Genomic DNA, 26,798 nt, shown 5'->3' with positions numbered 1-26,798 from the left:
CAGTGTCAAGGCCACTGCCAAGACACTGCTCATCAGATCTTGACATTACCTGAAGGAGATCAACAACCACCTCTAGGGAGGGCCGTTTCCACCAGGATACCAACGGAAGGTGAGGGTACTGATCGATGGACTGTCGGTGGCTTCGTCGGAGTGGCTGCGGTGTAGTCACTAGAGCAGCTTTGTCCCGCAACCTCACCCGGGTGTTGGCGGCAGTAAGGTGGAGGACGGGGAGTCCGATGGAGCGAGGGCGACACATGGGCATTGGCGGCAACAAACGAGATCTCATCTGAAGAGGAGTCCATCTCCACACGCAAGACAGAACTGACGCAACCTGTCGGAAACACCACTTGGCTGGAGCGCATGGAGAAAGGAGACTAGGGGCCACAAGGAGGACGTTGGGAGACACCACTGGAACAGACACGCAGACGCGGCACTAAGAAGAGAGCCCCTCAGACCGCACGATGAGGAGGAAAGAGGACCGGCAAGACCAACAGGCCAACATCACCATCCCCTGAACACCCAAGGTCCGGCCAAACCCAAACCCGGGTGGCACAGGGAGGGCTTCCGATGCGGAACACGACACAGTCCGACCTCGGCCCAGACCATGCCCCGACTAGGGTGACTGGACACAAAAAGGCCCTTGGCCACGCCCCAACCAGGGTGGCAGAAGACCCCATGGACATCAGTGAGGGACGGAAGGAGACAGAGAGCCATACCCTACCCAGAATGCCGACCAGACCGATCTGTCATACCCCAAACAACGTGACACCGGGGATTTGGAGGATGGTTGAGCTTCTAGCAGCCAAGGGGGATGGCCTCCCAATGTACGAAGACCTCTCCATCCACCCCCCGGTGATCTCGGAATCATCACTGTCTCCCCTCGCCCCTCACGGATTCCCTCGCGCATGGATCAAGAGGATCTCAACATCCTGGACGACGCCATCTTCATGAGCGCGTGACAGAGCTCTGCCAACAGATACGAATGGACACACCAGAAAATAAACAACTGTTCACGGAACCTTCAGGGTGGGAACCACCCGATACTGACCTGCCGCAGACTGTCCGTGACCTACTGGAAAACCTTTGACTTGACCCCCCTCCCACCAGGGGCACGGGACAACCTGCCCAAGGAGGAGGTGACCGCCCTCAGGCAACTGGAGAGGGACGCGACGATCGCCATCAAACCGGCGAAAAAAGGGTCAGCTATGGTCATCCTGGACAGGGGTCAGTGCGTGAAGAAGGTGGAGCGCCAACTCGGCCAGGAGGACAACTACCAGAGGCTGGCAGGACACGGCGGACTTCCTGGACAAGTGGCGGCAACCAAGGTGGGCACCAGCGACTTCCTGTTCACCATGGATGTGGACTGCCTATACTCCAACATCAAATTTTTCCAGGGTACAGAAAATGTCTACATTCTCATCTCTCATTTCATGATGGGCATGGACACGTAGGCTACATCATGGAGGGGGTTTTACGCAAGTCCAAAACGGGACCTGCATGGCTAAAAGAATGTGGACCTGCTTACAAATGCAGAGATAAAATGGGAATGTCAGCTAACTGTTTTACTCCTCTCAAACTTAATATTTTAATAAAGCTTTGGTGATTAAGATTTATTTCCAAGTGGTCTCAAGAGCCAAAGCCTTTATCGACAATCTTGACTACTTCGCGATTGCATTGGGGGGGAAAAATGAATTGAGAGGAGGAGAGGCTATGCTTGGTTTTAAATCAAATTAAATGAAATTGTATTAAAACATGTTTATGTTTGTAAATACAAAGTATACAGGCACCAAAAGCAGATTAGGGCAGTATGTGTCACGGCTGGATAGGCTGCATTTTCGCTTTCAATATTCATACCATAACCAACTGTGTTACCGCTAAAACCAGATTTAGGTTGGTCATAAATATCCTTGCCTGAAATTAGCTCTTTGGATCATGTTTTTAAGGACACAAAAATTTCCACCCCGCCCATCTGAGCACAAGCGAGCTGATATAAGACAGGTAAATTGCCGAACCTGGCGTTAGGGCTGGAAAATGCCAGTGCGCCAGATTTTACATGACAAAATTGCAAACTAACGTACGTTTGACACTAGCGCCGTCTTAACGCAAGCCGAAAATAGAGCCCTAACACTGTAGTGTTGCCATACTTTAACACTGAAATGTTACCATAAAGTACAGTATATCTGATCAAACCTAGAGGTGAGGCAATGAATGACAAGCAGGTTTTAATATAAGCTTAGTTAGTCATCAAAATATTGTTCATATGGGAGATTATTAAGGCGGCAGACAGTACCGTAGACCTCTATATTGCAGGATGTACTGGAGTCTCCAGCGTCACATGAGTATGTGCCAGAATCACTGACTTCACACTTCAGGATTTGGAAGTAGTGTTTTCTTCCCATAGCATAAATACGCAAATCCTTGCGTGGTTTCACCTCGATCCCATTCTGAAGATAAAACATTTTTAATTGAGAAATAGTCATCATATCCACAGAAATCTGTCATATCATTTGAGTAAATGAATAATGTGTAAGTAAACTCACCATTGTCGATGTTGTATTTTACAAACCTAGCTATTCATGGACTGCACTTCCCGTCATTGCCATTGTAATCAACGTTCTGCAGATGCCGCAGCATATTGATGTACGACTGATGGTTAATGCTCAGTCTTTTTGAACGGTAGTTAATGACTGTTTGGTAAAAATTACACTATAGTGACCTGGAAATACAATGACATTGCTAAAGTAGACAAATTATTAGTAGGAAACAATTTTGACACCATTATGACGTAGTCAAGTTTACTTTAGAGAGATGGCAATGTTGCCATGAGCTAGCAAAGTTTGTCAGAAATAGCTAGCAATACTAACATTAGCTAGCCTCTACGGGATTGCTGTTCCTTTACCGGGACGGTTGAGTTAACGTGCACTAATGTGATTAGCATGACAGTTGTAAGTAACAGCAAACTTTCCAGACATGTCTTATATGGGTAGAAAGCTTAAATGATTGTTAATCTAACTACACTGTCCACTTTACAGTAGGTATTACAGTGAAAAATACCATGCTATTGTTTGAAGAGAGTGCACAACAACAACAAAAATTATCACGGCAACTGGTTTGATACATTCGCCTCTGAAGGTAAATAATGTACTTACATTCAGTAATCTTGCTCTGATTTGTCATCCTGAGGGTCCCAGAGATAAAATGTTGCATAGTTTGGTCTGATAAAATCTATTTTTATATACAAATGTAGGAACTGGGTTTTACAGTTTGAAGCCCTGCTGTCTCTGGCTCCACACCCACCACGCCTGGCTATCTATATGTGTGAAAGTTATTGTGTAAGCTAATGATCCATCATCTATGACATTCCTGGGAGGATGTAAACTTAAATGTTGTATTACCATATAATTTTTGTATGTTCTCTGTGGTTATGTACTTGAAAATGTATCAATTGACCAAATCGGCACATTTGGGCAGACTTCATACAAAATTTTGTCCTGTATTGTAATGCTTCACTGGATCAATCTGAAACTTTGCACACACACTGCTGCTATCTAGTGGCTAAAATCTAAATTGCGCCTGAACTGTAATATTATATTATGGCCTTTCTCTTGCATTTCAAAGATAATGGAGAAAAAAAGAAATATAAAAGGCATGTTTATTTGTTTGTATTATCTTTTACCAGATCTAATGTGTTATATTCTCCTACATTCATTTTGCATTTCCACAAACTTGTGTTTGTGGAAGAAAGTGTTTCCTTTCAAATGGTATCAAGAATATGCATATCCTTGCTTCAGGTCCTGAGCTTCAGGCAGTTAGATTTGAGTATGTCATTTTAGGCGAAAATTGAAAAAAAGGGTACGATCCTTAAGAGGCTAACTAAAATTCTGGTGTTCTTCCCTCAATTTAGCTAGCTAGCTAAGGTTGTGCTGCATCTAAAGTCAATCTGGCGACATCACAATGATTACAAAAGCTTGTCCTACTAATTAATTTGAAAGCCATAGTCAATCAATCAACAATATAATAATTCTCTTAGGAAAGGTTTTCATCTTAACTCACAATCTTTAAAAAATATATTTTTAAAAATGTATTTAACCTTTATTTAACTAGGCAAGTCAGTTAAGAACAAATGCTTATTTTACAATGACGGCCGACCCCGACCAAACCCTCCCCTAACCCGGGCGACGCTGGGCCAACATCACAGCACAGTAAAATATATGGCACATGGGAACCAAACGAGGGTGGTCTACGGTGATAGGTGGGATGGGCTGAGAGTAGCTGAGGGGTGGGATTAAAGAGCTCATGATCGGTAATGGTATTATTGAAAACACTACACATAATATAATGTATACCGGAGTAAAATTTAATGTATGTATACTGAACAAAAATATATATATGCAACATGTGTTGGTCCTATGTTTCATGAGCTGAAATAAAAGATCCTAGAAACGTTCCATGCACATAAAATATTATTTCTCTCAAATTATCTGCACAAATTTGTTTACAGCCCTGTTAGTGAGCATTTCTCCTTTGCCAAGATAATTCATCCACCTGAATGGTGTGGTATATCAAGATGCTGATTAAACATCATGATCATTAAACAGGTGCACCTTGTGCTGGGGACAATAAAAGACCACTCTAAAATGTGCAGTTCTGTCATGGAACACAATGCCACAAATGTCTCAAGTTTTGAGGGAGCGTGCAATTGAAATGCTGACTGCAGGAATGTCCACCAGAGATGGAGAGATTTTAATGTTCATTTCTCTATCCTTACCACCTCCAACGTTGTTTTAGAGAATTTGCCACTACGTCCACCCGGCCTCACAATCTTAGACCATGAGTATGGCGTTGCGTGGGAAAGCAATTTGCTGATGTCAACGTTGTGAACAGAGTGCCCCATGGTGACGGTGGGGTTATGGCAGTCCTTCTCAAATAGTGGGGCGCGCCCACCTGGGGGGGCTCGAAGCGATGCCAGGGGGGGCGCGTGTGACCCCGGGGAACATGCTTTTTTTTGCTGCAGGGAGTAGGGTTGTTTTGCACCGAACAAGAGCACACAGCACAGAGCAGGAGATATGAAGTGCAGATAACAAACCCTTAAACCTGTTATGGCTAGGGGGCAGTATTTTCACTGCTGGATAAAAAACGTACCCGATTTAATCTGGTTACTACTCCTGCCCAGTAACTAGAATATGCATATAATTATTGGCTTTGGATAGAAAACACTCCAAAGTTTCTAAAACTGTTTTAATGGTGTCTGTGAGTATAACAGAACTCAAATGGCAGGTCAAAACCTGAGAGATTCCTTTACAGGAAGTGGCCTGTCTGACCATTTCTTGAACTTCTTTGCCATCTCTATCTTTTACAAAGGATCTCTGCTCTAACGTGACACTTCCTACGTCTTCCATGGGCGCTCAGAGCCCGGGGAAAACCTGAATGTCGTCATCCCAGCCCCAGGCTGAAACATATTATCGCCTTTCTCAAGTGGCCGATCAAGGGACTGTGGGCTGAGGCGCGTGCCCTGGCCGCCCCCGTCTTTGTGATTTTTCTTCTGTTTGCCGAAAAGGAGATTCCCGGTCGGAATATTATCGCTTTTTTACGAGATAAATTGCATAAAAATTGATTTTAAACAGCGGTTCAAAATGCTTCGAAGTACGGTAATGGAATATTTATAAATTTTTTGTCACGAATTGCGCCATACGCGCGACCCTGATTTACCATTTCGGATAGTGTCTGGGACGCACGAACAAAACGCCGCTATTCGGATATAACGACGGATTATTTTGGACCAAACCAACATTTGTTATTGAAGTAGCAGTCCTGGGAGTGCATTCTGACGAAGACAACAAAAGGTAATCAAACCTTTATAATAGTAAATCTGATTTTGGTGAAGGCTAAACTTGCCGGGTGTCTAAATAGCTAGCCCGTGATGGCTGGGCTATGTACTTAGAATATTGCAAAATGTGCTTTCACCAAAAAGCTATTTTAAAATCGGACATATCGAGTGCGTAGAGGAGTTCTGTATCTATAATTCTTAAAATAATTGTTATGCTTTTTGTGAACATTTATCGTGAGTAATTTAGTAAATCTTTAGCAAATTCCCCGGAAGTTTGCGGGGGGTATGCTAGTTCTGAACGTCACATGCTAATGTAAAAGCTGTTTTTTGATATAAATATGAACTTGATTGAACAAAACATGCATGTATTGTATAACATAATGTCCTAGGTGTGTCATCTGATGAAGATCATCAAAGGTTAGTGCTGCATTTAGCTGTCTTCTGGGATTTCGTATGCTAGCTTGAAAAATGGGTGTCTGATTATTTCTGGCTTGGTACTCTGCTGACATAATCTAATGTTTTGCTTTCGCTGTAAAGCCTTTTTGAAATCGGACAGTGTGGTTAGATAAAGGAGAGTCTTGTCTTTAAAATGCTGTGAAATAGTCATATGTTTGAAAAATTGAAGTTTTTGTATTTTTGAGGAATTTGTAATTCGCGCCACGCCTATCATTGGATATTGGAGCAGGTGTTCCGCTAGCGGAACGTCTAGATGTAAGAGGTTAAGAGACACCATGGAAAAATATTTAACAGGGATGAAAAGAAAGGCGGAGAGAGACGGAGATAATGAGACAAACGTAAGTCTCCCGAAAGCTAAGACGAGGAAATATGACGAAGCGTATGTAGCGCTTGGCTTCACTGTAACTACGGTGGGAGACGAGGAAAGACCGGTATGTTTACTGTGTCTAAAAATGTTGGCAGCGGACAGCATGAGCCAAATAAATTAAGGCGTCACTTAAAGACATTACACCCCAATCACGCTGATAAGCCGCTTGAGTTTTTTCAGCGAAAACGTGTCGAATATTGCCAACAATCGTCCCGCTTTGTGAATGCTACTTCAGTAAACCAGCGAGCACTGTTAGCATCATTAAGGTGGCGTACCAAATTGCTCAGTGCAAAAAAACCCACTCCATAGCAGAGGAGCTGATACTGCCTGCAGCATTAGACATGGTCTCTGTCATGCTGGATGACGCAAGTGCTGCAAAAATAAAAACTATCCCTCTGTCCAATGACACTGTCGCCAGACGTATAAATGACATTGCTAACGATCTTAAAGAACAGCTGGTAGATAAACTCAAAGACAAACGTTTTGCCTTACAGTTCGATGAAGTAACTGACAGCAACAGAGACTGTTTGTTTATCGCTTATGTACGTTTTGACATGACAAACTCCCTGTGTGAGGATCTACTTTTTTGTAAATATGTCAGAGACAGAGCCACAGCTGAAGAGCTATTCAAAATTCTGGACTGCTTCCTGACTGAGAATGGGCTAAAGTGGGAGAACTGCATTGGTGTTTGCAGTGATGGTGCACAGACCATGGCAGGGATGAGAAAAGGACTTCGGGCACTCATCAAGAAGGCCTCACCTAATGCTGAGTGGACACACTGTGTTGTACACAGAGAAGCACTGGCATCAAGGCACCTTTCCTCTGAATTATGTGAGGTTATGACTGACATTGTAGGTGTAGTCAATTTTATAAAGACCAGACCACTAAAAACAAGTCTTCTCTGCTATCTGTGAGGAGATGGGAGCTGAACATCAAGCTGTGCTGTTTCACAGGGAAGCAAGGTGGCTGTCACCAGGAAAAGTCTTGTCCCGAGTTTTTGAGCTCAGAGAAGATAGGAATGTTTTCGGAGCAGGAGCACAAGCATGACCTCGCAGAAAAATGTAGTGATGAGAACTTCCTGGCAAAACTGGCCTACCTGAGTGACATATTTGGAAAACTAAATGAACTAAATCTACAGCTTCAAGGGAAAGATAAACAGCTCCCTCGGGTCACAGACAAGATCAGCTCTTTCACTCGAAAGCTTGCAATGTGGGGCAGGTGACTTGATGAAGGAATTACTGATTCATTCTAGAACCTGCATGAATTTGTTGACACTACTGACTATGATGCCACCTCTGTGATTCCATATATTAAGGAGCATATTTCATCACTGATGGGATTCTTTAAAAAGTACTTCCCTGAAAACAGTTCCCAATATGACTGGGTGAGAGATCCTTTCAATGCACCAGCTCCAACTGGTTTCAGCTCTGCAGAGGAGGACCAGTTCATTGATATGACATCTGACTCCACATTGAGACTGAGGTTCACATCACAGACACTGAGTGAATTCTGGCTGAGTGTAGAGAGGCAGTATCCACTCTTAGCTTAGAGGGCCATGGGCATTCTTCTTCCTTTTGCAACATCTTATCTTTGTGAGACTGGCTTCTCTGCTGTTGCTGCACTAAAGACCAAGTATAGGTCCCAGCTAAACATTGAGCAGGAGCTGAGAGTTGCAGTATCATGCTTCAAACACCGCTTCGAAAAGCTGTGCTCTGCAAAACGTGCTCATTGTAGCCATTAATCCTGACTTCTTCATTTAGATTTTTAAAAAAATCAGCACAAATTGTTTTATTCATTTTTGTTTTATAGGTCAAAGTGTTTCATATATTGTGCTCCTGAGTTAATGTTGCTAATCAATTTGAATTTATTATTATTTATTGATTATATTAAATTTTATTTTTCAGTATCAAATGGTCCAAAAAAAATTACAGTTTAAATAAGGCTTGAATTTTTTGGGGGAATTTCAGGCAAATTGATTGATGCACTTTAAGTCTTTTCTGTTACAGACTAAAAAACAATGTTAATAAAGTTATTCTTTGTTGTAAGTTGATCTATATTTCTTTCTTTTTTCTGTTTTTCTTTTCTTTAATGTTAATAAGGATACAATGTTATGCAGAGGTGTACTTATAACAATTTTATTGACAAATTATACTATTTACAGTCGCGGCGGAGAGTTGGAGGGCGCGAAATATTTACTTCTTCCTGGGGGGGCGTAACAGAAAATAATTGAGAAGCACTGGGTTATGGTATGGGCAGGCATAAGCTACGGACAACAAACACAACTCCATTTTATCGATGGCAATTTGAATGCACAAAAAAAAAACATGATGAAATCCTAAGGCCTATTCTGAGGCCCATTTTTTTTAGCTATCTCATTTACATTTACATTTAAGTCATTTAGCAGACGCTCTTATCCAGAGCGACTTATCTGTGACCAACAGATGCATATCTGTATTCTCAGTAATGTAAAATCCATAGATTAGGGCTGAATTAATTTATTTAAATTCACTGATTTCCTCATATGAACTGTAACTCAGTAAAATCTTTGAAATTGTTGCATGGTGCGTGAAATTTTTGTTCAGTATATTTATGTATGTACAGTGCATTTGGAAAGTATTCAGACCCCTTGATTTTTTTTGTTAAGCCTTATTCTAAAATGGATTCAAAATGTGTTTTTTTTCTCATCAATCTACACAGAATACCCAATAATGAAATGTTTACACATTTATAAAAAATAAAATACTGAAATACCTTATTTACATAAGTATTTAGACCCTTTGCTATGAGACTCAAAACTGAGCTCAGGGGCATCCTGTTTCCATTGATCATCCTTGAGATGTTTCTACAACTTGATTGGAGTCCACCTGTGGTAAATTCAATTAATTGAACATGACTTGGAAAGGCACGCACCTGTTTATATAAGGTTCCACAGTTGACAGTGCATGTCAGGGCAAAAACCAAGCCATGAGGTTGAAGGAATTGTCTGTAGAGCTCCGAGACAGAATTGTGTCGAGGCACAGATCTGGGGAAAGGTACCAAAAATGTCTGCAGCATTGAAGGTCCCCAAGAACACAGTGGCTGCCATAATTCTTAAATGGAAGAAGTTTGGAACCACCAAGACTCATCCTAGAGCTGGCCGCCTGGCCAAACTGAGCAATTGGGGAGAAGGGTGTTGGTCAGGGAGGTGACAAAGAACCCAATGGTCGCTCTGACAGAGCTCTAGAGTTTCTCTGTGGGGATGGAAGAACCTTCAAGAAGGACAACCATCTCTGCAGCACTCCACTAATCAGGCCTTAATGGTAGAGTGGCCAGACGGAAGCCACTCCTCAGTAAGGCACATGACAGCCCGCTTGGAGTTTGCCAAAGGTAACCTAAAGACTCTCAGACCATGAGAAACAAGATTCTCTGGTCTGATGAAACCAAGATTGAACTCTTTGGCCTGAATGCCAAGCGTCACGTCTGGAGGAAACCTGGCACCATCCCTACGCCGAAGCATAGTGGGGGCAACATCATGCTGTGGGGATGTTATTCAGCGGCAGGGACTGGAAGACTAGTCAGGATCGAGGGAATGATGAACGGAGCAAAGTACAGAGAGATCCTTGATGATAACATGCTCCAGAGCGCTCAGGACCTCAGACTGGGCCGAAGGTTCAACTTCAACAGAACAACAACCCTAAGCACCCAGCCAAGACAATGCAGGAGTGTCTTCGGGACAAGTCTCTGAATGTCCTTGAGTGGCCCAGCCAGAGTCCGGACTTGAACCTGAACATCAAACATCTTTGGAGAGACCTGAAAATAGCTGTGCAGCGACGCTCCCCATCCAGGTAAGAATGGGAGAAACTCCCCGAATACAGGTGTGCGAAGCTTGTAGCGTCATATCCAAGGAGACTTGAGGCTGTAATCACTGCCAAAGTTGCTTCAAGAAAGTACTGAGTAAAGGGTCTGAATACTTATGTAAATGTGATATGGTAGTATTGTTTGTAGATTGATGAGGGGAAAAAAACAATTACATCCATTTTAGAAGAAGGCTGTAACGTAGAAATTTTTTGAAAAAGTCAAGAGGTCTGAATACTTTCCAGATGCACTGTATGTATGTATGTATGTATGTATGTATGTATGTATGTATGTATGTATGTATGTATGTATGTATGTATGTATGTATGTATGTATGTATGTATGTATGTATGTATGTACACTTAGTGTACAAAACATTAAGGACCACTGCTTTCAATAACAGACTGACCAGGTTAATAAAAAAAGATATACCTCATTTTAAAATGTCATCATGTTTCCAAGCCACAGTAATGCACTTTAGACTCAATCTTAATTAACTCCTATTGAGACTGCACTGAATAGAATGCTTAGTTGGGTATCAGTCCAAAAACTACCGTTTAAAACAATATTGTGACGAAACTTGCAATCCATGAATATGACTTCATGTGATGCATTATGCACCATAGTATTATTGAGTGAAAGGTTGCTAACAAAATAGTGTAATTATTGGGTGGAAAGGGTATGAATTGTTTACCTTCATCCATTTCACTTCAACATGAGGCCTTGATAGCTCACAATCCATTGATGCCACAGCTGCTTCTGGAAAGCGCAAGTCCTCCAGTTTTTTAATGACTGTCACTGGTGGCTCTGAGAACAAAATGAGAACAAAATCAAGTTGAGAGAAAGAGTAGAGATGAAACTGTATAATTAGTGTGAGTGTGAAATGAGTGTGAAAAGCTTCCTGTACTGTGACACTGCCTCGAGTGTGAGGTGACATGAGCACATACATATTTCACTAGCTTAAAGTTATAAAACCTTTGTGTCTTTTCATTTTCATGTTTATGTAAAGTATCTGCCAGTTCTGACTGCATTATTTGGACAGGCAAAATCCAAGACTGGCAAAATCCATTTCTGTTGGGAAAAGTCTAAGTGTGATCCTTGGGACGTCCAACTCTGATGTCACCCCATTGAATTTGACATTTAAAATGTTTAAGGTAAGGGTTAAAGTTAGGGTTAGGTAAGGGTTAAGGTTTGGGTAGATGTAAGGGTTAAAGTTAGGGTTAGGGTGGGGTCGTCCCAAGGATTCCTCTAAGCAACTTAGCATATACCATTTATGTTGCACGTCCCTTTATTTAAAAGGGTATGTGGATGTGTCCCGTTAAGAAAAAGTAGCATTTGGGGAAATGTTTGGTGTTCTTGGGGCTGAGAATTTATTGGCTTAAAAAGCCTCGAAATAGCCATTATTTAAGTCTATAAACTGCTCATATTTGTGGACTTTACTCACCCTTCAAAGGAGTAAGTGTCACGTCCTGACCAGTAAAGGTGTCATTTGTCATTGTAGTATGGTCAGGGCGTGGCAGGGGGTGTGGTTTCTGTGGTTTTGGGGTTTGTTTGTTTCCAGGGGATATATTCTAGTTTTCTTTTTCTATGTTCATTTTCTATGTGTGGCCGAGTATGGTTTCCAATCAGAGGCAGGTATCTTTCGTTGTCTCTGATTGGAAGCCATACCTAGGCAGCTTGTTTTTTCCTTTGGGTTTGTGGGTGGTTGCTTTCTGTATAGTCTGTGTACCTTACAGAACTGTTGATTGTCGGTTTGTTATTTTTGTTTAAGTGTTCACTCTCTTTAATAAATATACGAAGAGGAGCACTATACCCGCTGCGTTTTGGTCCCCTTTCATCGATGCGTATGACAGTAAGGTTTTTGTTGGTTTTGAGAATACCATTCCGAGGAAGTCTTTAGAAGGTCGGATTTCCCTTGCTACTGGGCAATTACACGGTAACAGATTGACGCCAAGACTCACTTTTAAACTTTTAAATGTATGCCAAGCAAAAACCATTGATTGCAACGTTCAACAAACCATACACCTATATGCAGAAATCTACTTTTTACAATTGCCTCTGAAACTTTTAATAAAACACATTTACATTAGGAACAGTGCAGATGAAAATAAATACTCCAAACATAGCCTGGGACAGTTGTGGGATGCAATAGATCCCAAATTAATACAACCACGAGCATCAAAAAAACTGTTTAAAGTAAGGAGCTTGACGCAACAGATGAGAAAGTTTATCAACATTTTAAGCTAAAAGATTAGGCTATTTCTGTGCATCATTTTAAGAAGTTATATGGCCTCTTTAATTGTGATACAAACCTTATCAAAGCATATAGGCTTATGGGGTAGGCTACATGACGTGTGCGACTATGATTTGAAGAAGTAAAAAAAAAAAGCACGTGCTGTTTGCCTTAAGCTGGGCATCATTCAAGTGATAGGCTAATATTGTCACCCATCACACTATTCTCGATTTAATCTTTACATATATGTGTGAAATTTGTTTTGATTTAGAATGGACCATTATCATGCACCTGTATCGAAACAGGGGCAGCGGGGAAGAAAATACATGTCATCGATGCACGTTAACAGCGAATTTCCCGTGGTTATTTTTCATGCCAGCCAGGTATACTATACTCCTGTTTAAAGACAAGCAATGTGCTTAATATTAGGAAAGTTGAGAAATAAATATAGTAGGCCTAGCGTATAGAAAGCTGATGGGATCCTCCTCTTTTTAATAGAGGCAATCACTGTTTTCTCACGCAATTGCATAGCCTATAGAAATGTTGAGCAAAATGAGCTCATGGGCTATCATGAAGTTTTGATTAGATTTTCAATTACATTTGCATTGATGTCAGAGTGATTAGAGGGACAATAGAGTGCTGAGTACCAGGCAGTTAGCAAGTCTGGTAGGCTACAAACGACAATCAGCAGCATCAGAGCTTGGAGAAGCCTAATCACCGTGACTAAATGATCACATGGAATTTGACTGCCGTCATGTCTCGTGACCGCCGTTGTGGCAGTAATATGATAGATCGAGTCAAGATTGAGACCAGAAAAATGCGAGTCCAATTCAAGACAATGATTGTAATTTTACCAAATTACCACCATAATAAGAGTTCAAAATGTCCAGTATTTCTGTGTTCATATTTCAGAACAACATATGGATTCTTTAGACATTCAGATAGAATAAATGCATGCTGATGGAAAATAGAGAGACACTCTACCAATTATTACTAACCCAAACACAGTGGTGAACAATGGGCATTCTACGCCTTCAGAGAAGAGCTAAGGATTTATAAAATAATAATAATAATTCTATTATTGTTTTCAATGATGTTCTGATTTAATCTCTTAAGTTTTCGTTGGAAAGGAAAGAGTTAACACTGAAGAGAAAAAATATCCAATCAGGACTTTGTTGGTCACGACTTTGCTGGTCTCTGGCGGGATACATCGAGCTAGCTAAGTCAGCCATTGGCTAGGCCAACAGAAGCTAGATAAAGGCATCTGCCATTCAACTGTATTAGGGCAAAATGTTGTAGTGACAGTGGAATCAACCAATCACATTTTGACTTAATGGGTGGGACCGTTTTTACAAAAACTGTCAAAAAACAGCCAACACCTTTGCTGATATTCAGGAGTTGATGCTGTTGGAGTACTTTAAAAGCAACCTGGCTGATAGAATTGTAGTTCATTTAACCTGTTTAGGATAGGGGTCAGTATTTTCACGGCCGGATAAAAAACGTACCCGATTTAATCTGGTTATTACTCCTGCCCAGAAACTAGAATATGCATATAATTATTTGATTTGGATAGAAAACACCCTAAAGTTTCTAAAACTGTTTGAATGGTGTCTGTGAGTATAACAGAACTCATATGGCAAGCCAAAACCTGAGAAGATTCCATACAGGAAGTGCCTTCTCTGACCATTTCTTGGCCTTCTATAGCCTTCTATAGCCTCTTTATCGAAAATAGAGGATCTCTGCTGTAACGTGACATTTTCTAAGGCTCCCATAGGCTCTCAGAAGACGCCAGAACGGGGAGTGATGACTCTGCAGTCCCTGGGCGAAAAACAGTAGGGCTTTTGGAAAGTGGTCGTTCTGAGAACAATGACACGGGTGCGCGCGTGCATGTGAAGACTCCATTTTCTATTTTCAGTGTTTGCACGAAAACAAGGTCTCCCGGTCGGAATATTATCGCTATTTTATGAGAAAAATCGCATAAATTGATTTTAAACAGCGTTTGTCATGCTTTGAAGTACGGTAATGAAATATTTTGAAATTATTTGTCACGATACGCGCCGGCGCGTCAACCTTCGGATAGTGTCTTGAACGCACAAACAAAACGCAGCTATTTGGATATAACTATGGATTATTTGGAACCAAAACAACATTGGGTGTTGAAGTAGAAGTCCTGGGAGTGCATTCTGACGAAGAACAGCAAAGGTAATCAAATTTTTCTTATAGTAAATCTGAGTTTGGTGAGTGCCAAACTTGGTGGGTGTCAAAATAGCTAGCCATGATGACTGGGCTATTTACTCAGAATATTGCAAAATGTGCTTTCACCAAAAAGCTATTTTAAAATCGGACACCGCGATTGCATAAAGGAGTTCTGTATCTATAATTCTTAAAATAATAGTTGTGTTTTTTGTGAACGTTTATCGTGAGTAATTTAGCAAATTCACCGGAAGTTTTCGGTGGGTATGCTAGTTCTGAACGTCACATAAAAAGATGGTTTTTGATATAAATATGAACTTGATTGAACAAAACATGCATGTATTGTATAACATAATGTCCTTGGAGTGTCATCTGATGAAGATCATCAAAGGTTAGTGCTGCATTTAGCTGTGATTTTGGTTTTTGTGACATTATATGCTAGCTTGAAAAATGGGTGTGTGATTATTTCTGGCTGGGTACTCTCCTGACATAATCTAATGTTTTGCTTTCGTTGTAAAGCCTTTTTGAAATCGGACAATGTGGTTAGATAAAAGAGAGTCTTGTCTTTAAAATGGTGTAAAATAGTCATATGTTTGAAAAATGGAAGTTTTTGGATTTCTGAGGTGTTTGTAATTTGCACCACGCTCTATCATTGCATATTGGCGAGGCGTTCCACTAGCGGCACATCTAGGGCTAGGGGGCAGTATTTGCACGACCGGATAAAAAAACGTACCTGATTTAAACTGGTTACTACTCTTGCCCAGAAACGAGAATATGCATATAATTATTAGATTTGGATAGAAAACACCCTAAAGTTTCTAAAACTGTTTGAATGGTGTCTGTGAGTATAACAGAACTCATATGGCAGGCCAAAACCTGAGAAGATTCCATACAGGAAGTGCCCTGTCTGACAATTTGTTATCCTTCTGTTGCATCTCTATCGAAAATACAGCATCTCTGCTGTAACATGACATTTTCTAAGGCTTCCATTGGCTCTCAGAAGGCGCCAGAAAGTGGAATGACGTGTCTCCTGTCTCTGGGCGAAGAACAGCAGGAGATTTTGTGAGTGGTCAGGCTGGGGACAGTGACACTGGAGATGCACGTTCATGAGAATTCTCAATTTTTTTCTTTCAGCCTTTGAATGAATACAACGTCGCCCGGTTGGTATATTATCGCTATTTTACGAGAAAAATAGCATAAAAAATATTTTAAACAGCGTTTGACATGCTTCTAAGTACGGTAATGGAATATTTTGAAATGTTTTGTCACGAAATGCGCTCGCCGATTAGATAGTGACCTGAACGCACAAACAAAACGGAGCTATTTGAATATAATTATGTATTATTTGGAACCAAAACATTTGTTGTTGAAGTAGAATTCCTGGGAGTGCATTCTGACGAAGAACAGCAAAGGTAATCCACTTTTTCTAATAGTAATTCTGAGTTTAGTGAGCACCAAACTTGGTGGGTGTCAAATTAGCTAGCCTGTGATGGCCGAGCTATCTACTCAGAATATTGCAAAATGTGCTTTCGCCGAAAAGCTATTTTAAAATCTGACACCGCGATTGCATAAAGGAGTTCTGTATCTATTATTCTTAAAATAATTGTTATGTATTTTGTGAACGTTTATCGTGAGTCATTTAGTAAATTCACCGGAAGTTTTCGGTGGGTATGCTAGTTCTGAATATCACATGCTAATGTAAAAAGCTGGTTTTTGATATAAATATGAACTTGATTGAACAAAACATGCATGTATTGTATAACATAATGTTCTAGGAGTGTCATCTGATGAAGATCATCAAAGGTTAGTGCTGCATTTAGCTGTGGTTTTGTTTTTTGTGACATATATGCTTGCTTTGAAAATGGCTGTGTGATTTTTTTTGGCAGGGTACTCTCCTGACATAATCTAATGTTTTTCTTTCGCTGTAAAGCCTTTTTGAAATCGGACAATGTGGTTAGATTAACGAGAGTCTTGTCTTTAAAATGGTGTAAAATAGTCATATGTTTGAGTAATTGAAGTTATAGCATTTTTGAGGTATTTGTATTTCGCGCCATGCGATTCCACTGGCTGTTGACTAGGGTGGGACGCAAGCTTCCCACCTAACCCAGGGAAGTTAATGCAACCGCTGTGTCAGATTTTAAAATAGCTTTTCGGCGAAAGCACATTTTTCAATGTTCTGAGTACAGAGCTCAGCCATCAAAGCAAGCTATACAGTTACCCGCCAAGTTCTGGAGTTAACTAAACTCAGAATTAGTATTATAAATCTTCCCTTACCTTTGCTGATCTTCGTCAGAATGCACTCTCAGGACTCCCACTTCCACAAGAAATGTTATTTTTGTTCGAAATACTCCATATTTATGTCCAAATACCTCCTTTTGTTTGCACGTTCAGGTCACTAATCCAAAGACATAACGCGAGAGAGCAGAACCAGAGATGAAAAGTCAAATAGTTCCATTACCATTCATAGAAACATGTCAAACGATGTTTACAATCAATCCTTAGGGTCTTTTTAACATAAAACGTCGATAATATTCCAACCGGACAATAGCGTATTCATTACAGAGGAAAAAGAAGGAGAGGTGCGCCAACGTTCCTGCGCAGTAAACAACTCACTGGTCCCAGGCAGTCCACTGATTGACGAGCTCCTATTCTCTGCCCAGTAACAGTAAACAGATTAAACAAGTTTCTAAAGGCTGTTGACAGCCAGTGGAAGCCTTAGGAAGTGCAAAATAACCCCATTGACACTGTAGTTTGAACAGGGATTAGATAGAAGAACTGCAAGTCACTTCCTGGTTGGATTTTTTTCTCAGGTTTTTGCCTGCCATATGAGTTCTGTTATACTCACAGACATCATTCAAACAGTTTCAGAACCTTCAGAGTGTTTTCTATCCAAATCTACTAATAATATGCATATCTTACCTTCCGGGCCCGAGAAGCAGGCAGTTTAATTTGGGCACGTTTTTCATCCAGCCGTGAAAATACTGCCCCCTACCCTAGAGAGGTTAAACAAAAACAACAAAACGACAGCCAACAGTTCCGCCAGGTGATACTCAGAAAATGGAAAACAACTACCCACAAAACCACATAGACAAACCCCAACTTAAATATGATCTCCAATTAGAGACAACACGAACCAGCTGCCTCTAATTGGAGATCATCCAAAACTCAACCTAGAAATAGAAAAACAAGAACAAAACATAGAAACAAAAAACAGAGAGTGCCCACCCATATCACACCCTGACCTAACTAACCAGAGAAAAAACAGCTCTCATAGGTCAGAGCGTGACACCAAGTAGACGAATGAATCACCACATCGTCAAGGTAAGCAGTACAATATGGCACAGAAAAATCTAAACAGGAAGTGAGAATTGTGGTGCTTGTAGTCCTTTCAAGTCATTGCCTATCGAACACACAGTGACTTAGGGTTCATTTTGCACTTCCTAAGGCTTCCACTTGATGTCAACAGTCTTTAGAAATTTGTTTGAGGCGTCTATGATGAACAGAGAGCGAACAGAGGAAGTTGGAAGTTGTTGACTCAGGGAGGCACTGGCATTCATTGGCGCGAATTCATGTGAGAGTTAGCTGTGTTCCAAAATATTTTTCAAGACAATGGAATTGTCCGGTTGGAATATTATTGAAGTTCTAAGTGATAAAGGCCCTAAAGATTGATGCTATACAACGTTTGACATGTTTGAATGGACATAAATATAACTTTTTTAACTTTTCGTCATGACATTTTCTGTGCGCTTCCTACATTTGGAGTAGCTAACAACAAGGAGCTATTTGGACATAAATGATGGACTTTATCGAACAAAGCAACATTTATTGTGGACCTGGGATTCCAGGAAGTGCCTTCTGATGAAGATAATCAAAGTTAAGTGAATATTTCTAATGCTATTTATGATTTTAGATGACTCCAAAATGGCGGGTATTTGTATTGCCTAGTGTATTTTTCTGAGAGCAGTACTCAGATTATTGCAGTGTGCTTTCCTCGTGAAGCTTTTTTGAAATCTGTCACAGCATTTGCATAAAGGAGGTGTTCATCTATAATTCTTTGAATAACAGTTTAATATTTTATCAACGTTTATGGTGATGATTTTTGTAATTAGTTGTGCTGATTCACCGGCAGTATTGGAGGCAAAATATTTTCTGAACATCATGCGCCAATGTAAAATGGGGTTTATGGATATAAATATGAACTTTATCGAACAAGAAATGCATGTATTGTGTAACAGGATGTCCTAGGAGTGTCATCTGATGAAGATCGTCAAAGGTTAGTGCATCATTTTAGCTGGTTTGCTGGTTTTTGTGACGCCTGTCCTTGCTAGGAAAATGGCTATGTGCTTTTTCTTGTGTTGGAACTGTCCTAACATAATCTAACTTTATGCTTTCCCCATAAAGCCTTTCTGAAATCGGACAATGTGGTTACATTAAGGAGACGTGTACCTTTAAAATGGTGTAAAATAGTCCTTTGTTTGAGAAGTTTGAATTATAACATTTTGTGGTTTTGAATTTGGCGCTCTGATTTTTCACTGGCTGTTGAATAGTGTGAAGCGTCCCACCTGCCCAAGAGAGGTTAAGTGTTATCATAAAAGTAAATATGAGCACTCTACACGCCGCGCCTTGGTCCCCTTTATACGACCTTCATTACAGAACTACCCACCATGATTGGATAAAGCAGCGTGCCCAGGCAGAAATGGACATGAGGAGTGGATAGAAAGGAGAAACTGGACATGGGGGCAAGTGATAGAGAGATATCGGAGCCTACCGGGGAAGAATGGGAGGCACCCCCAAAAAAATGTTTTGGGGGGGGCACACGGGTAGTTTGGCTGGGCCAGGACTGAGACCTGAGCCAACTCCCCGTGCTTATTGTGGTGAGCATGTGCCTGCCTCCCACGCTCTCTCTCCAGTGCGCCTCCGTAGCCCAGTACGTTCTGTGCCTGCTCATCGCGCTCTCCCTCCAGTGCGCCTTCATAATCCAGTACGTCCTGTGACTACTCCTCGCACTCTCCCTCCAGTTCGCCTCCATAGCCCAGTACAGCCGGTGCCTGCTTTGAGCACTCGGTCCTCAGTGCGTCTTCCTAGTCCGGTGAGACCTGTTTCAGCTCCACGATCTAAGCCTCCAGTGATAAGTGATGGTCCGAAGCCTATAGAGATGATCCATGGCACAAAGCCTCTAGTGATGATCCATGGCCCGGAGCCTGTAGGGATGTTCCATGGCACGAAGCCTCGAGAGGTAATCCATGGCCCGGAGCCTGTAGAAATAATCCTTGGCAAAAAGCCTGAAGGGATTATAAATGGTCCGGTGCCTGTAGGGATAAACACTGGCACGAAGCCTGTAGGAATAATCCATGGCCCGGCACCTGTTGAGATCACCCATGGTACGAAGCCTCCTGTGATGATCCATGGCGCAGATCCTGTAGAGATTATCCATGGCATGGAGCCAGCAGCAGCGGTCACTAGTCAGGAACCTATTATGGCGCTTCCCAGTCTGGAGCCTCCGGCGACGGTCCTCCGTCCGGAGCCTCCAGCGACGTTCACCAGGACGGAGCCTCCAACGACGCTCCTCAGTCCGGAGCCTCCAACGACGCTCAGCAGTACGGAGCGTCCAACGACGCTCACCAGGACGGAGCCTCCAACGACGCTCACCAGTACGAAGCCTCCAACGACGCTCACCAGTACGGAGCCTCCAACGACGCTCACCAGTACGGAGCCTCCAACGACGCTCACCAGTACGGAGCCTCCAACGACGCTCCCCAGTACGGAGCCTCCAACGACGCTCCCCAGTACGGAACCTCCAGCGGCGGGCCGCAACCCAGAACCTTCAGTGGCAGTCCGCAGCCCAGAGCCTTCAGCGGTGGTCTGCAGCCCAGAGTCTTCAGAGGCGGCCTTCAGCTCAGACTCTTCAGCGATGGTTGGCATTTCGAAGGCCTCCGGCGATGACCCACGGTCTGGTTCCTCCAGACATACAGAAGCTGCTACGCCCCGAACCAGAGCCGCCGCCGAGTACAGATGCCGACCCGGACCCTCCCCTATAGGTTCAGGTTTGCAGCCGGGAGTCCGCAACTTGGGGGGGGTACAGTTACGCTCTGACCTAGGAGAGCTGTTTTTTCTCTGGTTAGTTAGGTCAGGGTGTGATATGGGTGGGCAGTCTATGTTTTTTGTTTCTATGTTTTGTTCTTGTTTTTCTATTTCTAGGTTGAGTTTTGGATGATCTCCAATTAGAGGCAGCTGGTTCGTGTTGTTTCTAATTGGAGATCATATTTAAGTTGGGGTTTTGTGGGTAGCTGTTTTCCGTTTTGTGAGTATCACCTAGCGGAACTGTTGGCTGTCGTTTTGTTGTTTTTGTTTAAGTGTTATCATAAAAGTAAAGATGAGCACTCTACACGCCGCGCCTTGGTCCCCTTTATACGACCTTCATTACACTTGGTCTGAACATCTCGCCACCTTGAAGTGTGTTTCAGCGGTTGGAGAATGCTTCCTTAAACCCTTAATTTGGCCAAGTGTGAGTTTGGGAAGGTTACTGTGACTTACTTAGGGAAGCAAGAGGGACGAGGTCAAGTGCACCCAGTAACTGGCAAAGTGGAAGCAATTGTTGCTTTTCTTGCTCCCACGACTCGCCGCCAGTTGCGCAGATTCCTGGGGATGGTAGGGTACTATCGTACGTTCTGTAAGAAGTTTTCGACGGTAGTAGCTCCCCTTACATCTCTGCTCAGTCCCAAAGTACCATTTAAGTGGTCCCAGGACTGTAACTATGCTTTTGAGTCCGCCAAAGTGCTACTTTGTAGTGCCCCAGTGCTTGACGCCCCCAACTTTGAAAAACCTTTTAACCTGTTAGGGCTAGGGGGCAGTATTTGCACGGCTGGATAAAAAAATGTACCCGATTTAATCTGGTTACTAATCCTACCCAGTAACTAGAATATGCATATACTTGTTATATATGGATAGAAAACACCATAAAGTTTCTAAAACTGTTTGAATGGTGTCTGTGAGTATAACAGAACTCATTTGGCAGGCAAAACCCTGAGGCAGATTCTGACAGGAAGTGGATACCTGATGTGTTGTATTACCTTTAAACCTATGCCATTGAAAAACACAGGGGCTGAGGAATATTTTGGCACTTCCTATTGCTTCCACTAGATGTCACCAGCCTTTACAAAGTGTTTTGAGTCTTCTGGAGGGAGATCTGACCGAACAAGAGCCATGGAACGATGATGGCCCATTAGACACCTGGCGCGCTAGGTCATGCTGGGTACCCTCGTTCCAATACGTTTTAAAAGATTTTGCATTCGTCCGCCTTGAATTTTATTCATGTTCTGGTTAAAAAAGGCCCTAATGATTTATGCTATACAATGTTTGACATGTTTGAACGAACGTAAATATATTTTTTCCCCTCGTTCATGAAGTGAAGTCCGGCGGGCTTAGATCATGTGCTAACAAGACGGAGATTTTTGGACATAAATGATGAGCTTTTTTGAACAAAACTACATTCGTTATGGACCTGTGATACCTGGAAGTGACATCTGATGAAGAGAATCAAAGGTAATGGATTATTTACATAGTATTTTTGATTTTAGATCTCCCCAACATGGCGGCTAGTCTGTATCGCAACGCGTATTTTTCTGGGCGTAGTGCTCAGATTATTGCAAAGTGTGATTTCCCAGTAAGGTTATTTTTAAATCTGGCAAGTTGATTGCGTTCAAGAGATGTAAATCTATAATTCTTTAAATGACAATATAATATTTTACCAATGTTTTCTAATTTTAATTATTTAATTTGTGTTGCTGACTTGACTGCCGGTTATTGGAGGGAAACGATTTCCTCAACATCAATGCCATAGTAAAACGCTGTTTTTGGATATAAATATGAACTTGATAGAACTAAAAATGCATACATTGTCTAACATAATGTCCTAGGAGTGTCATCTGATGGAGATTGTAAAAGGTTAGTGCATCATTTTAGCTGGTTTTATGGTTTTGGTGACCCTGTCTTTGAATTGACAAAACATTACACACAACTCTTGTAAATGTACTGTCCTAACATACTCTAAATTTATGCTTTCGCCGTAAAACCTTTTTGAAATCGGAAAACGTGGTTAGATTAACCTCTATGGGCTAGGTGGGATGCTAGCGTCCCACCCGTGGTGCACTCCATCAACAGCAGGTGCATTTCAAGAGCGGCAAATTTGAATCCAAATAAATGTCAAAATTCTAATTTTTCAAACATACAACTATTTTACACCCTTTGAAAGATAAACATCTCCTTAATCTAACCACGTTTTACGATTTCAAAAAGGTTTTACGGCGAAAGCATAAATTTAGAGTATGTTAGGACAGTACATTTACAAGAGTTGTGTGTAATGTTTTGTCAATTCAAAGACAGGGTCACCAAAACCATAAAACCAGCTAAAATGATGCACTAACCTTTTACAATCTCCATCAGATGACACTCCTAGGACATTATGTTAGACAATGTATGCATTTTTAGTTCTATCAAGTTCATATTTATATCCAAAAACAGCGTTTTACTATGGCATTGATGTTGAGGAAATCGTTTCCCTCCAATAACCGGCAGTCAAGTCAGCAACACAAATTAAATAATTAAAATTAGAAAACATTGGTAAAATATTATATTGTCATTTAAAGAATTATAGATTTACATCTCTTGAACGCAATCAACTTGCCAGATTTAAAAATAACCTTACTGGGAAATCACACTTTGCAATAATCTGAGCACTACGCCCAGAAAAATACGCGTTGCGATACAGACAAGCCGTCATGTTGGGGAGATCTAAAACCGAAAATACTATGTAAATAATCCATTACCTTTGATTCTCTTCATCAGATGTCACTTCCAGGTATCACAGGTCCATAACGAATGTAGTTTTGTTCAAAAAAGCTCATCATTTATGTCCAAAAATCTCCGTCTTGTTAGCACATGATCTAAGCCCGCCGGACTTCACTTCATGAACGAGGGGAAAAAATATATTTCCGTTCGTTCAAACATGTCAAACGTTGTATAGCATAAATCATTAGGGCCTTTTTTAACCAGAACATGAATAATATTCAAGGTGGACGAATGCATTCTCTTTTATAACGTATTGGAACGAGGGTACCCAGCATGAACTCGCGCGCCAGGTGTCTAATGGGCCATCATCGTTCCATGGCTCTTGTTCGGTCAGATCTCCCTCCAGAAGACTCAAAACACTTTGTAAAGGCTGGTGACATCTAGTGGAAGCAATAGGAAGTGCCAAAATATTCCTCAGCCCCTGTGTTTTTCAATGGCATAGGTTTAAAGGTAATACAACACATCAGGTATCCACTTCCTGTCAGAAAATGTCTCAGGGTTTTGCCTGCCAAATGAGTTCTGTTATACTCACAGACACCATTCAAACAGTTTTAGAAACTTTAGAGTGTTTTCTATCCATATATAATAAGTATATGCATATTCTAGTTACTGGGTAGGATTAGTAACCAGATGAAATCGGGTACGTTTTTTTATCCAGCCGTGCAAATACTGCCCCCCTAGCCCTAACAGGTTAAGGAGATGTTTATCTTTCAAAGGGTGCAAAATAGTTGTATGTTTGAAAAATTTGAATTTTGACATTTATTTGGATTCAAATTTGCCGCTCTTGAAATGCACCTGCTGTTGATGGAGTGCACCACGGGTGGGACGCTTGCGTCCCACCTAGCCCATAGAGGTTAAGTTGGAGGTAGACGCTAGTATAGTGGGGGTGGGTGCGGTGCTCATGCAGGAAGATGAAGAGGGAGTGGATCGGCCCGTCAGTTTCTTCTCCCGTAAGTTCAACTCGTGTCAGTCAAGGTACTCCACCATTGAACAAGAGACGCTGGCTTTATTGCTAGCCTTACAGTTTTTTTGAGGTATATGTGGACTCCAGTGCCTTGCCTGTACTGGTCTTCACGGACCATAATCCTTTGGTTATTTGAAGCAAATGTACAATCAGAACCGCCACCTTATGCGTTGGGCTCTGATTGTACAAGGATACAACATACAGATTAACTATGTGAATGGTTCGGCGAATGTGATCGCCGAAGCGTTATCACAGGTTTAATAACTGGGGATGCGTGTTGGTTTTTGTTATTGCAAACTGGATGTTTGCAGGTTTTGGGCTGGGCGCGTTACGTTACCCAATTTCTGTGTTGTGGGTTTGTGAATGTATGTGTGTATTTCCGGAAATGGCTTCCTGGATTCCCCCAAGCAGCTGCTTGGTCGGCCCCATTGCAGATTGGAGCTCTCATCCCCCCTTTTGTTAGACATTTACATTTACATTTTAGTCATTTAGCAGACGCTCTTATCCAGAGCAACTTACAGTAGTGAATGCATACATTTCAATTCATTTCATACATTATTATTATTATTATTTTGTATTTTTTTTTTCATACTGGCCCCCCGTGGGAATCGAACCCACAAACCTGGCGTTGCAAACACCATTGCAAACACCGTGCTCTACCAACTGAGCCAGGGGATACAGCTGTCGGCAATTCCTGACTCCTGCGGCAGCTTGAAAAGCTAGTGTTCCTTTGTTAGGAGAGAGAGCTTCTTGGATGTCCTGTGTTGGTTGTTGCTCAGAGACAGGTTTTGTTAAGTATTTTGTAGCCGCTACTTCTGAGGCATATGTGTGCCAATAGGACTCAGTGTTTTAGATTATTTAAATTGTTCACTTTAAGTTTGTATTATTTTGTTTTTGTTCCCGGGGGGAAGGGGAAGACAACTTGGGTGTGCTTAGACAAGAGGCCTGCGGGCATACATATACCCCTAGTATGTACTCTGTCTATGCACACTAGGTATGCACACTAGGTAAGACCTGGTCGGACCACCCCCGTATTTTGGTTATCACACCAGGTGGTGTTAAGGTAGGCAGGTAAGGTAGGAGTGAGGACTAACTTCTACATTCTTTGCTTTGGTTCCGTCCAGCCACTTTTCCCCAAATTACCGTGTGAAGGAAATGTGAAGGAAATAAATTCCCTGTCAAGGGTAAAATGTTCTGCCTCTGTCATCCTTACCCGCACCTGCAGTCACATACCTCTTTCACTCCACGGGAAGTTGAGAGTAGCAGGGTGTTGCGATCCCTCCTACAAGAGGCGTGCGTAACATTGGTAGATATCATAAATTATACAACGGGTGGGTCTAATCTTGAATGCTGATTGGTTAAAACCGCATTCCAGCAGGCGTCTCTTTCATAAGTTACCACCGGCTAAATTTAAGATGTTAAAATGCATATTTGCTCTGTTCCATCTGACTGCGCAATCCACTCTCTCAACAGCCCAGCCAGGCACTTTATAAACTTGATCTCCACTATGAAAGGCATCTAGACATTATCTAACATTCTTTTAGACTAACGTTTAGTTTTCAACAGCGGGCATGTGTGTAAACCTAGCTATCTGTCTCTCTGACATTTGCAACATTGTTTCAATATTCAAATTCGATCTCCTGCTCTCCCATAATAATGAACGTGTCGCGAAGAGACAGAAAGGTAGTCATCGTTTCTTAGCCAGTCGAAATCATGAATCAGCTGGCATCATTTTATGGATATATACAAAGAAACAGTTAAAACGAAACAAAGTGCAGCTAGTTGGCAGTCTTTCCAGCTTCAGTTTGAAGTGATTGTGTTAGCTGTGTTGTGGGCTAGCTCCTCTAAACAACAGTGTCCTGCAAGAGGACATGTTCTATGCCAGGTGATATTGCGCCTCATTAGCTCATTGTTATGAATGTCCAAATAAATGTCACTAGAAACCAGCTTATGCAAATACTGTTGTTATTCTGGCTGCACTGTTTGCCGTGACTGTAAATTAGCTTTAGTTGGCTAGCTAGCAAGCAAGGGATAAGGACGTTGCCAGCCAGTAAGACAACGGAACACTTAGAACAAA

The 26,798-nt window shown here is 41.8% G+C and overlaps 1 protein-coding gene across 11 annotated transcripts in view; it reads right to left on the bottom strand.

The window, feature by feature from the left end:
- Nucleotides 1-26,798, bottom strand: part of obsl1b (obscurin like cytoskeletal adaptor 1b) — a 101,282-nt gene that overhangs the window by 26,958 nt on the left and 47,526 nt on the right. For all 11 annotated transcript variants that reach the window (XR_001323161.2, XM_014163888.2, XM_014163889.2 and 8 more), the window contains 2 exons: nucleotides 11,179-11,291; nucleotides 2,291-2,444 (listed from right to left, as the gene is read on the bottom strand). Coding sequence is in view for 10 of the 11 variants with exons in the window: in XM_014163888.2 (XP_014019363.1) it covers nucleotides 2,291-2,444; nucleotides 11,179-11,291 (267 nt within the window). In the remaining variant the exon portion in view is untranslated. The remainder of the gene's footprint in view (nucleotides 1-2,290; nucleotides 2,445-11,178; nucleotides 11,292-26,798) is intronic.

This window comes from Salmo salar, chromosome ssa21 (assembly GCF_905237065.1).
Source record: "Salmo salar chromosome ssa21, Ssal_v3.1, whole genome shotgun sequence".
NCBI lineage: Eukaryota > Metazoa > Chordata > Actinopteri > Salmoniformes > Salmonidae > Salmo > Salmo salar.
The sequence above is the reverse complement of the archived record's forward strand: the minus strand, read 5'-3'. Positions and strand labels throughout refer to the sequence as shown.